Source organism: Sprattus sprattus (assembly GCF_963457725.1).
Source record: "Sprattus sprattus genome assembly, chromosome: 10".
NCBI classification, from domain to species: domain Eukaryota; kingdom Metazoa; phylum Chordata; class Actinopteri; order Clupeiformes; family Clupeidae; genus Sprattus; species Sprattus sprattus.
Window position 1 is genome coordinate 20,119,931 of NC_137908.1, and position 16,200 is coordinate 20,136,130.

A 16,200-nucleotide genomic window follows, 5' to 3' on the forward strand; every position below is an offset into this window, starting at 1 on the left:
TTCTTCTTCTTCTTCTTCTTCTTATTCTTGTTACCTTTTTCTGCGATAACGTAGAAACTTCATTCAAACTTTGTCGCGTAGGTCTTGTAAAGGACACTTATGCTATGTATTTTTCACTTTTCTAAACTTTTATACTTTTTAAGCTATTAAATAAAAACGAATCAAAATTTTCCCATTGACTTACATTGGGCCATTATGACGTTATAATAGGGTCTTTAAACTGGCTTGCACCTGTGCTTCACTGACAGCTGCGCCAAATCAAAGGAACCTCTTCTCTGTCCCTCTCAATTTAACTGTAACTAGGAACATTAAGACACCTTCCATTCTCTACTTTTTTTCTCTCCATCTCTCCATCTTTCTCTCTATCCCTCTCAGTCTACTTTCTCTCACACTCAATCTCTCTTCTTCACTCCATTTGTATCTCCTTTTTTCAATATTTTCACTCTCTTTTTCTCTTTCACTCTTCTTTCCTTCTTCCACTCTTCTTTCCTTCTTTCACTTTTCTTTCCTTTCTTCACTCTCCTTTCTTCTTTCCTTCTTTCACTCTTCTTTCCTTTTCTTCTTTCCTTCTTCAACTATTATTTCCTTCTTTCACTCTTATTTCCTTTCTTCACTCTTCTTTCTTTTCTTCTTTCCTTCTTTCACTCTTCTTTCCTTCATCCTCTCTTCTCTCCTTTCTTCACTCTTCTATCCTTTCTTCTTTCCTTCTTCCACTCTTCTTTCCTTTCTTCTTTCCTTCTTTCACTCTTCTTTCTTTTCTTCTTCCTTTCCTAACTTTTGCATTTCATGCACTGGTATTTCCTTCAGGAAATGCATTTTCTAGTTTCTTTCTTTCTTTCTTTCTTTCCTTCTGTCTTTCTTTCTTTCTCTCTCTCTCTCGCTTTCTGGCTCTCTCATTTGTACAGACACAGTGTTGCATCCCATCTTCTCCGGTCCTTGATCAATAGCTCCTGTGAATGCTAAATATGGAGGTTGCAATAGCAATGGTAGTAGGGAGTGCCCAGCCTGTGAATCCAGAGATGTCTTTCAAGAAGACATGGGCCTGTTAGAAGCCTCCACTCATATATTCTTCAGAGGAAACTGTGGCCTAATTGTCAACCCTTTGCACTGCTGCTAATGAGGACAGTGGCTGAAAATACAGAGCCAATTTTTGTTGGAAATTCCATTGAAATGATTGGACTCTGAGGATTTGAATACATTCGTCTCATGGAAGACAACCTCCACAGCTCTCATCATTGGAAGCTTAGGCCGTTCAGTTTTCTGCCTCAAGAGCGATTGTCTGTGCCGAGTTGCTGATCTTACAGAGTAGTTAGAAAACTCAATAAACACTATAAAAGTCGAGGCACAAATTCCTCCAGCACATGCACAAACATTGATGAGTGCTCTTCTGCACGGCACGTGTCCATTGCAGAGCTCCCAGGAGCAGCGAGAGTGTGGGCTGTGGGAGACGGGCCTCAGGCCTCTGTCACGCAGAACAGCTGACTTTATTTAAATAAGCAGGAAGAGTGTTTATTTTCCATGGGATTACACTGCTAAGAGCTGTGTGGTCAGCACTTGTGTAGACGGGAGGCTTTGAAGGGAAGGCTGACCCACTCGCGTTGTCTAGTACATGTCAAGATGGCAGTGAGGCAGAGATTTCAAGCGAGAGTGTATGTAAGCCTGTCATGCTTAAGGCTGCTAATTTATCATCACAGTGTTCTGAAAGGGATTGATGGATAGAGGTGTTCTTTTTTTCTTCTCCCTTTATTCTTTATCAAGGCTCTTTGAATGAGATTATCAGGCGCCAGTCAGGGGTCGCCTACACTGATGATGTGTTGAAGTCTATAGCATTGGGCGACATGTTCAATGTGCTGCAATGAAGAGAATCTGCTGCAAGAGAGCACAAAAGCATTGGTTTAAGGGTTTTACAATGGATTCTGAAATTTCCTAATTTTTGGTTTCTTCCAACTTTTCATGAGAATAAAGGAATCTTGCTATAGAGAGAATAGAAGAAAGGCGAACCACACAATTCAATTAAAGCATAGGCGTATTTTCATATTTCCAATTCAGTTGAGAAATATAATCCCTCCTTTGATCTGCAATGCCCTTTCAGGGTGAAAAAGTTGTTAGCAAGAGGGTTATAAAGGACATGAGAGGGTGGTTCTCAATCTTTTTTTTTCTCAACCAAGCCTCCCTTCCTTCCTCTCTCTCTCTGTCTCTTTCTTTCATTGGCCTAATCTGTTTCTGGGAATGGTGGCTGGGGGTCCTGTAGTGAGTGTGACCTATTTCCAGATAGCTGCATACTCTAAAAGGAGACATTTGCCTTACAGTCAATCTAGGCCTTCCTCCTCTGATTGTTTGGAAAGCACAGATTCATCTGAGCAGAAGAACATTCCTTGAGAGAGACCCCCCTCCCCAACGCTGTTTGTATCCCATTTCTCGCCATTCCGAATGGAGGGGCCGGATTGTGACATCTCCCCCAAATCATCTGGTCTTTTTTCCTCTTCGCCCCCCCCCCCCCCCCCATTTCTTTCTCTATCTTTCTTTTTTTCCCTCTCTCTCTTTTGCTCTCTATCTGTCTCTAGACTATCCCTCTCTATTTCTTTTTAAATGGAAGTGAAATGGCACCATAGGTCAGCTGAGCTAATCTTGACAGCAGTGACTCCTATCTCAGTGACTCCTGAGGGCTTCTGTGCCTTGCGAGCGCTCTTCACTGCATGCAGCCTGGTGCTTAGAGTGGCTGCTGTGAGCTTCAGCACTACCCCTCGCCATCACTACTCCACCACTCCACCCTGCAGAGCGATTAGGCATGGCCTGGCCTAGTCTAGTCTAGTCTGGTCTGGTCTGGTCTGGTCTGGCAATGATTTCAGCCGTGCATCATGCATGTGTCTTTGTTTGTGTGTTTCTGTGTCTGCTTTGAGGTTTAGCGAGGATTAGAGCGGTCCAAATAAGGAGCTCTGTGCTGGAGCCGGCTGATATGAGCTTCATTAAAGGTGATTAGCCATTCGGAAGCCCCGCCGAAGGAGCAGGGGGAGGGATGGTGAGGGGGTGGCGGTTAGGGGAGGGGTGGCGAGGGGGTGGTGGTTATATGCTCAAGCACTTTGATGTCCTCCCTTCGTGCCTTCTATTCCGAAACGTTGTCGTGTTCACTGGCCTTCGTCTCCATCTGAAACCTCCTCGCCGTCTTTCAGAGCTTGACACCCAGGGGTCTCCCTCGTCTCTCGCTCGGGCTCATTGATTGATGTGTGCTGAGATGGGATTCAGATAGAGAGAGGTGGACGACGGTGAAAGCCTTGAAAGCTGATTAGCCCCAAGCTGAGACGCTCCCCTTCAGGGGTCATTATGGCAACCGGCATCAAGGAATTAAGCAATCAATGGAGTGGTGTCAGACCATTGCCAGGCGGGGAGTGGGCTGCCTGCCGTATGTTACCCACCAACAGCAGCATGGCAGTGAGACCTTGCTTGGGCATGGGCTCTCCTTCCTCTCTTTGAGTGGGGCACAGCGGGCTGGAAACGTGCCAGCTTCCTTTTTGTGGAGTAGGCACTTCAAAGGGCTGAAAACAACCCAGTCTGACAGAAAAAACAGGGGCAAATGTAAATGTAATGTGACTGCCTGTGTATGCCCCTCTGTGAAACATCCCTGAGCTGTAAACACAATTCGCTGGGGACATCACAGAAATGCTGGCCTTTGGAGTCAAGTTTAACACGATCTTTTAATGTTATTGTTTGCCTGTTTGCTTTTTAATTGTGGCATAATGCCTACATTTTTGTTTAAATTTTGTCAACTCAACAGATGCTAGATACTGACAGGAAATTACCTCTGTTTTTTTTTACCTTATGCTAGTTCTTTGTTTTTAGCTATTGGGTGCTGAAAGCTGACCAGTCACCTAAAGGATTCTAACCCTCCTGAATTTCTATTGTGTTTCAGGAAAGACCAACACCTGCTGTCCTCTGTGAACTGCTGGTACTTGGTCCTGAATCAAACGCGTCGGGAGAGCCGGGACCATGCCACCCTCAACGACATCTACATCAACAACGTCATCTTGCGCCTGTCCCAGATCTCCGAGGACGTCATCAGGCTCTTCAAGAAGGTCAGTGGATTCTGTAGGGAAATGTTAAGACCATTTATCCTCTATGTCTAAATGTCAAGGTCATCTTCGTTCTAGAAAAAGAAGATAATAGTTTATTTGTTTATGCACATCATTAGGTGTTGACAAAATTATTCAATAGCAGTTAGCATGAATAAAGACATTTAAGGATCAAAGATGACGGGGATAGTTTCTTTAGTTATCTTGATGCCATCAGGTCGTAGATTTTGTAGGCCTAAAACTTGGTATGACTAAGAATTAAACTGTCTGTAGGGTTTTGACCTCACAGGCTTTCACTGTGCAGTCGCCATGGGTTATTGGGCTGTTCGGAAGAATGAAGTCATTGTTGGGATGGAAGTCTTTCTGGATGTGTTCTCATGGTGATCAAGTTGCTTCATGTGCACAAGCAATCCTACTTTGGAAAAGTGTGTGTGTGTGTGTGTGTGTGTGTGCGTATGTGTGTGTGTGTGTGTGTGTACGCGTACGTGTGTGTGCGTATGTGTGTGTGCGTACGTACGTGTGTGTGCGCACACGCACATGTGTAGCTCTGTTGGAGAGAATGTGTGCGTGCCTACCCCTCTGAGTATATGTGTTTAAGTCTAGGTGTGTGTGTGTGTGTGTGTGTGTGTGTGTGTGTGTGTGTGTGTGTGTGTGCAGTATTTGTCTTTAAGTCTAGGTGTGTGTGTGTGTGTGTGGAGTATATGTGTTTAAGTGTAGGGGTGTGTGGGTGTGTGTGTGTGGGTGTGTTTGTGTGTGTGTATGTGTTTGTGTGTGTTCAGTATATGTCTTTAAGTCTAGGTGTGTGTGTGTGGAGTATATGTGTTTAAGTGTAGGTGTTTGTGTGTGTGTGTGTTTGTTTTTTGAGTATATGTGTTTAAGTCTAGGTGTTTGTGTGTGTCTGTACATGTGTGTGTGTGTGTGTGTGTGTGTGTGTGTGTGTGTGTGTGTGTTTAAGTCTTGGTGTTTGTGTGTGTCTGGCGAGGGTCTGTTGCTGCAGGGTGCCCCTCTGCCCAGCCTATCCTCTAGACCCCAGTGGGACGTGTTTGGAGCGCTGTCAGCACATAGCAGAGATGGCTGAGGTCTAAGCTAAACACAGGCACCGTGTTTTCACCTGGCTCAGCTTCCTGTAGGTGAGGCCCTGCCTGCCACCCTGGGTCTGCTCCCATTGCAGCCAGCCTGCCCAGAGTCCTTGGCCAGCCAATGACAAGCCTCGCACGACGAGAGCAGCCAAATGGCCTAAGAAGTTGTCCGAGAAATATGTCCTGGACTGACTTACCTCCTGTCACAGGGAATTAATGCAACTCTTAATTTCATTCCTGTCGTTCATTTTGTGGAAGAAAAAAACTAAATCGGCACATTCCACAGTGAGAGGAAAGGTGCATCAAATGAAGCCCTCTCACACTCTTGAATCCCACTATGGAGGTGGCGGGGAGAAGTGGTGCATAGCTGAAAGCCCTGTGGAAGAAACCAGGCAAAAACACTGGTGCAGTTATTTTCTTCTTCTTCTGCACTTGGAACATCCAAGCGCAAATACCTCAGCCTTGCTTCACAGCAGGAGGTTGTACAGCCTCTGGCTAAACCTGTTCCTCCCCTTGCACTGGCTCTGAAGCACACCGGGTTGTTTGGCTGGTATGGTAATGATGGTGTCTTGACCCGTGGGAAAAAGCCCCTTTGACGAGGACGTTTCTTAAACAGGACATTTGTTCCTTTTGAACGCATCACTCAGGCGCCCGGATGTTGCCTGTGAGTGCTTCAGTCGCCTGCCTACTTTGCCCATAGCTGTGGTCCACTGAGGTGATTCAGCAAACTCATTGAACATTGGAGAAGAAACAGAAATGTCCTTTATTAGTATTTTCATAGCTCTAGGATTCAATAAGGCCACCATTGCTATACATAAGACCACCATACTTAAGAAATGCTATACATAAGGATAGCAGAGTCCTCTGCTAGCCTTAATGCTTTCTCTCTCTTGCTAGCTCTTGCATCAGGGCTGTCCACTCCCTCTCCCTCTCCCTCTCTCTCTCTCTCTCCCCCCCACTCCCTCCCTCTCTTTCTATCTCTCTCTTTCTCTCTCTCCCCATCCTCATCCCTGTGGGCTCAGTGCAGTCCTCGTTCTCCGCAGTGTATTTGACATCACAGCCAGCCAACCATACAAATGCCATACGCTCGCCCTGATTTAATTTGATATTTCATTGAACCCGAGACATCCACAGCTCCTGCTCCTGTTTTTAAGATTAAAAATGGAGCACACATGGGGCACACAGATCAGAGAGGGTCAGATCACAAGGCTTTCATGCCAGTAAAACGTGGTGCTTCTCAGCATATCAAGGAAGCAGTGGATCCCCACAGACGCCCAAAATAAGGTTCAACGATGATGCAACAACTCTGCTACAAGTCTTGTATGGAGTATTGGCTGCTGGAATATTCCATAGGTGTCAGTGGGTTCTTAGGCATGTGTGTGTGTGTGTGTGTGTGTGTGTGTGTGTGTGTGTGTGTGTGTGTGTGTGTGTGTGGAGATAATCTCTGATCCATAAACATTGCTCGGAGCCCAGACTGGAGCAGTGCTGTGGGGGCTGTATTGATCTGGGCATATTAAGCTCCATTATGATTTATGTACAGAAAGGGCCTCTGTGGGAGTACAGGGTGTAATACATCTTTGTTGATGGCAGGAGGGGCGGGGGGGAAATGCACTGGTGTAAATGGAGCTCGGGTAGGAGTGGTTCTTAAGTAGAGAACGAGAGAGAGCAGGACATTTGGTGGTGGTGGGAGTGTAAACTATCCTGTGAAATATTCTCCGTGGGCAGAACGAGCCATTAGCAGTGACCAGCGAGGGGTGTGATGTCTGAAGCGGGGCGGCAAGCAGCCATTCTGTCACCGAACGGATCTCTTTTCACACTTCCGCGCTGCCACTCCTACATTCAAGGCCCATGCTGTGGCAGGTGGCTCTATCTCTCTCCAGTCAGGCCCCCTCATGTCAGGGCAATGCTTTTTTTTAACAAGTTTTACCAGTTTTTAGTGTATGTGTGTGTCATTATAATTCATTTATTTCGTTTTTTAGCACTCTCCGGAAGGCACAAGTTCTTCGTAGCTGTCGCCTTCCCACGTTGTGCTGTTTGTCGCACATGTAGTGCAGTTTTGCAAGTGTGTCGTCTTCTCACCTCTCTGCTCACAGCCGTGTGTGTGTGTGTGTGTGTGTGTGTGTGTGTGTGTGTGTGTGTGTGTGTGTGTGTGTGTGTGTGTCTTCCGATCATACCTGCCGATCATAACTGTGTGGGAGATGTGAGGAGCTCACTTGTCCATCCTCTTGATTCTCTTAACCTAGAGAGAGAAGTGCTCAGGTTCATTTGATGAACTTTCTCCACCCTTCTTTCAGAAGATCATTTTGATTATGCTGTCCCAGTTTCCTTGTTCCTAGTAAAGTGAAGGCCTCCAGCACGCGAGGAGACGCTTCAGGGTTTGTGTGCTGCACCCTCGTGTCTTCAGAGAATACGCAGAAAGCAGATCCACCCCCTCAGCAAGGTTGCCAGGCGCAAGAGGGAGTTGTCAGTCACAACGTAGCAGATGTGTGCCACTGTAATGAGAGGATTGACATTTAGTCAAAGCGCAGGCTAAGCATAGAGCGGCGATAATGACAGGAAAGGAGGAGTGGAGCAGAGTGGTGCTGGTGGCGGCAGCTTGGTGGGGTATAAATTGAAACATGAAACTTAAACGCACACACACACACACACACACACACACCCACACACACACACACACACACATACTGCAGCACTCTCGTAGAGTTGCCGAGAAGGCAACTACGAGAAGAGGAAGTCAAGTTAATCACGTTACTGTCATAACACACCCGACCAGCACGCGCTCCTCCAGAAAGCAATGTGGGTGATGGTGGACTGGAGACCCTTTTAGACCAGCTCACTGAGGGGCTCCTCTTATCTGGTTATGGATCTGATGGGTTTTCCATCCCAGACAGTTAATGATAATGTGCCCACCATGGTCTCTCTATTTGGGCTCAGTGCATTGTTGTAGCTTATCTGAGCTTTGTGCTGATTGTGGAGCTGTTGGCCCACATTTTGTTTTGAATGGAAATGTACTGGAGGTAAGTGGCTTTGTCTGTCATTGCTAGTTCTCAAATGCATAATTTATGTTTTTCTTCTTTTCTTTCTATTTTTAGAGTAAAGATATCGGGATCCAGATGCATGAAGAACTGGTGAAGGTGACAAATGAACTCTATACTGTGAGTAAAACCTGTTTCCTGTTTGACTCTCTTTTTCGCCTTTGCTCTTTTATGATCTGTCTACTTGTGTATCAAACATATCTATATAGCATATACCCTTAGCCCTCTGAGTGGAAGTCATCCTTGTGTTCCCCCATTTTGTCAGGACAAACATTAGTTGGAGCCCTCATTTCACATTTTGTATCTCTGTGTATTTTATCTTATCATCCTCCCGTCGCTGTCATTGTAATAGGTCAAATTTCTTATCTCTCATCTGAGTCCTCCATCTCTCTCTCACTCTCTCTCACTCTCTCTCTCTCTCTCACTCTCTCTCTCCCTCCCTATCTCTCTCTCACTCTCTCTTTCCCTCCCTCCCTCTCTCTCTCTCACTCTCTCTCTCTCTCTCTCTCTCTCTCACTCTCTCTCTCCTTCATCATCAGCCCTTCACTCTCCCAGCCTGATTCAAATTAAACTCTCTTCCAGGATTTATTCTTGTGGTGAAGTGAAAGGCAGATTATGCTCAAATACTTCTATCGCCCACCCTACTTGTCTTGATTTCCTCCTCCTTTCTCCTGCTCTTGTCTCCCCTCCCCCGGCTGAGAGAGTTGTGCTCTGAAGGAGACACTGTACCCGCTGCTGGATGAACTCCAGGCAACTTCAGCACTCCTGTCTCCCCCCGAGGAGAACAGACTGAGATTACTTATTCATCCCGTGTCAAAGGAGACAAGCTATCAAAGACTAACCTGGCCCAGATGACTATCTTTCACACAGGCCATCCAGCTGTCCGGTCAGGGACACAATTTGAACAGGTGGCCTCTCCAATATGCAAAATTATATTCTGACGGTAAAATAAAGGCACATCTAAGAGTCAAGCCAAGATTGAAGAAAAGGGGAAAAAACTCTGAACTCTGCACCACCTCATAGAAATGAAGTCACCCAGTGTATTCTCACTGCAAAGACAGCATGCATTTGTAGCTCTCTGAGTTAACATCCAGTTAAGACAATCTGGATTACATTAACAGAATTCCACTCTGTCTGTCAGCAGTATTTAAGTGAGATTGCGTAATAATGGGAGAAAGCATAGCAACCAGTGGAAACCGTGCTGAGCTTAACACCTCTGAGGGCTTGGTCCCTGTCAGGGGTTATCCCAGAAAGGACTCTGGACAAATGGCTGAACATCCATCAGCACTATGAAGATTTGTCTAGGGAGCAGTAGGGATTGGATACTGATTGGCTCCTTCAAGTCAGGCAGTATAGAGGATCTGACAAGACGGTGAGAAAAAAACCTTAATCCTGTAGTATCTTAAGTCATTGACGGCTTTAAGAACACCAGGTAAACAGTGCAGTTGACCTCTAATCCACACGAGACTTTTAGAGCAGCACTTTCATCTGCCCTTGAGCTTTTACTCCATTTCCTCAGAGATGATGTTTATGAATGAGGATGCAATTGCTCCCTCATCCGTCTCCCCAAAATGGCCACAAGTGGAGCTGCACTCTGTTCACTCTACAGCGCACCCCCATGGGAAGCGGTGTGCCTTTCAAGGTCACTGCCGGACGAGTGCGAGTGCCTCTCATTTTCCTCCCTCATCCTGCACAGTGAGAGCTTCCGTGGATATTTGTGGAGTCACTGATAAACTTGTAGGTTGTATCTTATGTGAGGATAAAGGAAGCGTGTCTTGTTCGCTTTCTACTAATTTCTCCTGTAGAGTACATACTTCAGAAGCGTTAACCTTGTGTGCTTTCATATGTGGTGTGGTGCTAAATATACTGATACAGGAAATGGAAATGTGTACGTGGAAAGGCATAGATTATGTTCTAGCGGTTAAAGTGGTGTGCAGATGAATGTCAACATTGTTCGACATTTGACATGTATACTTAAAAAGAGGCAGGGATTCAGGAAGTCTAAAATATGGTTGAGAAAGTATGTGTGAGGAAACTATGATAAGATCGGAGTATTTGTTGGGTTCACAGCTACAAGATGTTTGTTGTGTTCAGTTCAGCCAGCACACGAGGGCCCCTGGGAAACGCAATCGCACAAATGCTCTGCATTGATTCAGTAATGAAAATTAAAGGCTGTATCCATTTGGTTGTTGTGATATATGGCTGTTATTGATTGGAGGTGCAAGGCCCCTTTTACCCTGAGGGCTGTGGAGCTGTGTCTCGAATGTGAAATGAGAAATCTCAAAGCTCAACACACCCTGGCATTTCCTATAAACAAAAAGCAGTCACAGCGCTGATTACTCACCTTACTTAAAGAAAAAGGCCTAGAGCACATTGAATTTCATTTGGTTGCTCTGCGGAACCAGGAGCAATTTTTTTAATGAATTTGAAGCCTGCACTCCCGCTTGTAGTTCTGTTGCAACAAATTATGAAAATGTGCCATTCATTCAACCCCTGGCTTTTAAATCGCCACGGAGGCATTATTTTGGCTCCTCTCTCTACCCGCTTAGAAAAAGTAATTTCTGAAGCAGACATTTTTTTTTATTCAGGCTGGGGACCTCTTTGCTGACAGCCATTGAAACGCAATTGTGTTCCCAGAGTGTGATGATGCTCAGTCAACCAGGTTTGCACAATTTCTACAGATAAAGCCAGAGGTGGAAACGGAATAAAAGGAAGGGCTTGTGCAGTACTATTGCTTTTTGTCTCATTACATACCTCAGCATTCATTCATAACAGGTCTCCAAGGTCTGGGCAGTTGCTTTCAGTTAAAGCTCTGTCCTGGTGTGGACACAATAGCCATGTTTCAACTATCAGACCAGTGCGACCTAGGGCTATTTTTTGGCCAACCGGGGTTAATGGCCTGGGGCAATCACTGTAAAAAAAAGATGGACAGCATGGTGTCATGCACGTACATTCTGCAGTAATGAAGCCAAAATTGGTTGGCCATATTGGCTAAATTGGAGCCAGAGTCTGCACAGTAAGTGCTTTTTAGAGTCAGATGCATAGTCAACAGTTAATGTCCAGGTCCGCCCAGAATTAACCAAATTTGGTTAAATAATTTTTAAATCCCTGCCTCAGGCCACAAGAACGAAAACCATTTGCGTTTCTACTGTTTGGCTGATAGCCCCGCAGTATTGCCGTAAAACCATAGTATAATTGAGCATTTTGCGAATTGTACATGTTTACACAAGCAACAATATCAGCTTCATTGTATAACTTGGGTACTTGGCATTTGTTTACAAAGTTTTGAAAAATATGCATGTAAATATAACATGTAGAATTAATAGTTTAAGACAGGAATATGTTTTGAAAACAATACTTAATGCAGAGTGAATGCTACTTAAAGGCCTACAAATATCAATATCTATAACAGAACTTAGGTAGCCTGGATACCAGCCTGAACCCCGCCCACAAAAAAATGTGGTCGGGAAGTTCGGTCTGGCTCTTCGACCGTTGGGGAGAATTTTTTCCTGGTAGAAAACAGTACAGCCAATCAAAGTGCCAGGGTGGGCTTTATACGATGATGGACAGATGATCAAGCGGTAGATTCGAAATCCAACAAAGATGGCGGCATCTCGTGAGCCTGTAAGTGCAGATATTGACGGCACATTAATTTTGAAAGAGGAACAGAGAAACGCGATTAAGGCATTTGTCGATCGAGAAGATGTTTTTGCCGTCCTTCCTACGGGATCCGGTAAAAGTTTAATGTATCAGATGGTCATACTACGTTACTCTGATTAGTTCTAGGTATCCAATTGAGCGAAGAGGCATTTTCTTTCCTGGTTCGTTGAAACACGCCCCATAATCACAGCTCAATGGAGCAGACTCAGATTAAAGCAAGTCCGAGGAACAGAGGAAAACATGTTGTAGCATGTTGTAGCGTCACGCTATGGCTGATTTGTTTGAAATTGGGTAAAAAGCTTCTATATGCCATTATGAATCAGCCTACAAAATGTAATTAAAACTGGCCATATAGGCATGTATTGGCTGCTGAATTGTGTTTGGCTGTTGGCAGCCATTTTGTTGAGCAAGCCAAATTGAACTTTGGAAATGGAACTAGATTTTTGCTTTGAACATTATTCACTAGGTGGCACCATTCCACGAATTAATCGTAATGAGCTAGAGGCTAGTTTGCTTTAAAATGCACACAGCTGCAGTCCTAATACCCTTTATAATGTTTCATAATGTTATAATGTTTTTTTGTGAAGAACAATTAGCATGTTATGCTAGCCCACGTTATTAAAGATTATCCATTCTGAAATTGACGATAAATAAACATCCAAACATATTGTGTTCATCTGAGGCAGCTGGGATTTTTGTATTAAAATATATTGAGATTTGATCCACGACTGTTGTGGATCATGACGTGTACCATGTCTATAGCCCGCCTGCGACATGTCTGGAACACTTTTACCTGAGTCAGCAAGGACACCTATCAGAAGTATTATAGTTGTGTTGGTTGTTCTTTCCTACTTGCACATTTATGTTAGCCCAAATATTAAGTAGAGACCTGATTTTGCATTCTGGCCAGCTGGAATGATTCTCCATTTTAAATGTTTTGTTAAGATTACTCTGTAGCGTGTAGTTTACTTGATAGTGACTTGTTATCTTGTAGTTTTGAGGCTGAACACTCTTACCTAACCACGCTAATCCCACCTTTCACGTTGTCACGGCTTCAAGCACCATTTTGGTCCTGTTTGCCACAAGAGTAATAAGCGGTTCAAAAGCCCTGCTGTCTCCGAGTAAGCCCTGAGGAGGCACAATAAAGCCCCGGAAGTGACAGTGGAAATGCAACTGGCCTTTGCAGCACTAGCTCTTCTGCATTTGGCCTGATAGTGGAGATACGGTTAATGAAGGCTTTGAATTCAGTGACCCTTCTTTTGGGCTCAAGCCTGGACTTTTAGGTTTTGGGTGAAAACAAACATCCCGTCATGTGCTGCTTGTAGTTTAATCCTGAATCTCGTTATCACAAGCCTCTAATTGTCAATGTGAAGAACACTCCCTGTGCATTTCTAATTAGGCAGAGGGAGAAGCTGCTGCCGGTGCAGATGTGTTATTCAGTTCCCTTCCTCAGTTTGCGTAGCGCTCTCTTTAAAGGTGTAAAGGCAATCACAGCTGTTGGATCTGTGGGCACCTCGCCTCGCGGCAGCTCCACAGTGGTGGTTTTTAAAGCCAAATAGCTTAAAGCTGTCGAGCGTCATGAGAGCACCACCACCTCCAACTCACCACCCCTTTCCCCTTCAGCTGCATTCTGTCACGGTAGGGCTTTCAGTCAGGCAGGCCAGCCAGAGCTGTCTGAAGACATACTACATGTATGAAGAAAAGAAATGGGTCACTAGGCTGGTACAGACGCACAGGAAAATGCAGTAGATTCTTCACTCATGAAAACTCATAAAATATGTATGTATAGTCATGCTTTGATGAAAATATCTGTTCTTTTTATCTGTAAAATGGAATGATGCAGAACCCCAAGGTGGAAATGACTAACTGCGGCGCTCTGCCTAGAATGGTAGAGCCGACCTCAGTGTTTGCATGTTTTTGTTTGTATCTGTTTTGGGGGTTAAGAATACAAGCCTGGTTGACAAAGCAGTGCACTTTTAAGAGTGCTTTGAAGTTGGCAGTTTCTAGGTTAATAGCTTAGCCTGTTGGCTTCCCCTGTCAACAGCTGAGGCGCCGAGTGTGTGGCGTTCCCATGTTTAAAGATGCTCCCCACATCTGGGCTCTGTTAACGAGCCCCTGTAACTGTCGGGCTAGGGCGATGCAGGACATCCCAGGGTGGCCCTGCCTGTCCTGCAGGTCTTAGCGGGAGGGAGGGGAGCATCCTCTCATTAGGAAGCAGCCCAGTCTGACTACAGTGTGCTACCATCATCACATAACGTCTCTTATCCCTGAGCGTACAGGGAGGCATGCTCTTATTGCGTAAGTGCTGCTGCTCTTAGACACAGTCTGTGAGGAGGAGAGGCCATCTCCCCAGGATCATTGAGGGGAGGAGGTGAAGCGGAGGGCAAACGGTATACTAGCCATGAAATGACACACACCGCATACACACACACACACACACACCCACCCACCCACAGAGAACAGCAGGAATCTCTACAAACATTAGGGGATGAACAATCCCTTCTTCTCACAGAGTGTGTGCAAACAGGGAGGGGGGTGGATGCGTTGGTGGCGGTAGTGGTGGCGGTGGTGGGTGGGGGGGGGGTTGTGTCTGTATGCGCGTGTGTGTGTGCGCACATGTGTGCCAGTGTGCCTCTGTGTTTGTGTGTGTGCCAAGTCTGCCCCAGATGAGTGGCGCACGGATCCCCCCCTCCTGCTTCCTTTGGCAGCTTGATTCAGTCAGGCCCTTACTGAAAACATCATGTGACTGGCATCTGCACTGTGCATGGGAGACAGGATCTGGCTGAGTGGTGTAGCTCCACACATTTGTGTGTGTGTGTGTGCATATGTTTTGTGCAATAAGATTTGTTTATGCCCGCATGCCACAGTATGTGACGTTAGTTACACTTTGCACGCTACATTAAAGCCAAAATGCCTGACAATACCATTGTTGGTTGTTTTAGTGTGTTTTTTATGCAAATAATGACAGGCTTCAGGGTTCTGCTGGTAACACCCCAGAGGGCTTAACGGACCCTGGGTGTTTGGTGAACTTGATCATTTTGACTTCTACTCTCTTTCTACTGTGGGAGTGGCGTGTTGGCTTTAGTTGTTGTTGGCTCCGCTGGGAACACACATTGGAAGAACACACATGTATGTATTCGTATTGAGTGCGTATGGCTATAGCGTTTGTGTACATGTCGAAGCATCTGCTCTGTGAATAAAGTGTAAGCGGGCACAGGAGAGGGTATGGCCTTGGCACCGGAGAGGGTTAGCAGCCGGGGTTTGGCTGGCGTCCCTCTTGTCCTCCTCTCTGGCAGCCATTCTGTCCCCTCTTTCCTCTCCTCTCCTGCAAGCATATTCATGCTCTTCTCCTGACTGCAGAGCTGTGATGGGAATACTGATGCTCTGGTGTCGCAGGAGGTTGTGCACACAGGCGGCGGCCCTGAGTGTGACTGGGATCACAGACTGCAGATGGGCCACAGTGCCTTTCAGAGGGGAAAAGAGAACTGGAGGAGCTCGGGGAAAGGGTTGCATGATTGTTGGCTTAGTTCAGACTCATAAGGCAGGAATGGGCATTCACTATTTCAGATTTGACCTTTCAAGCAATGTGTGCAGTTTGCTGTCATGCATTTGGGTGTGTCTGTCCATTCTGACTCCTCTCTGTGTGTGTGTGTGTGTGTGTGTGTGTGTGTGTGTGTGTGTGTGTGTGTGTGTGTGTGTGTGTGTGTGTGTGTGTGTCCCGCAGGTGATGAAGACGTACCACATGTACCACACGGAGAGCATTAGTGCTGAGAGCAAGCTGAAGGAGGCTGAGAAGCAGGAGGAGAAGCAGTTCAGCAAGTCTGGTGAGCTCAACGTCAACCTGCTGCGCCACGAGGACCGACCTCAGCGCCGGAGCTCTGTGCGCAAGATCGAGAAGATGAAGGAGAAGGTAAGAGCTTGGCCCCAGCCACCGCCGCCGTTATGACCGGAGGCAACGGCCCCGCAATTTTCACTTCATTTCCGTCTCCACACAGTATCTCTACACATGCCTGCACAGACGCACACACACACACACACACACACACACACACACACACACACACACACAAACACACAAACACACACACATACCCGAATCTGATTGCAGACCCCCTCAGGCTCACAGTATTGCAGAGCACTGAGACACGTAAGTTGGAGGCCTTTGCAGTGGCTTAGCTTATAGCTCTCCCCCCTGCATCTGATCATCCCACTGGCCTTCTGGGAGATCATAACAGTAAACAAATATGGAGTTGATAAGCCTTGATTAGCCTCTGTGAAACAGCCTTGTGGAAGTCAGAAGAGATGAGTCCAGATGTGCGATGAGAGCTGGGATATGTAACTGAGGCCGAGGCCAAATGA

General features: G+C 45.9%; 1 protein-coding gene across 3 annotated transcripts in view; it reads left to right on the forward strand.

Moving 5' to 3' along the window:
* srgap3 (SLIT-ROBO Rho GTPase activating protein 3) overlaps positions 1-16,200 on the forward strand; it is a gene marked incomplete at its 3' end in the record, with an annotated part of 71,021 nt that overhangs the window by 29,756 nt on the left and 25,065 nt on the right. For all 3 annotated transcript variants that reach the window (XM_080846148.1, XM_080846149.1, XM_080846150.1), the window contains exons 3-5: positions 3,908-4,070; positions 8,239-8,301; positions 15,566-15,751. In XM_080846148.1, the coding sequence (XP_080702274.1) occupies positions 3,908-4,070; positions 8,239-8,301; positions 15,566-15,751 (412 nt within the window). The remainder of the gene's footprint in view (positions 1-3,907; positions 4,071-8,238; positions 8,302-15,565; positions 15,752-16,200) is intronic.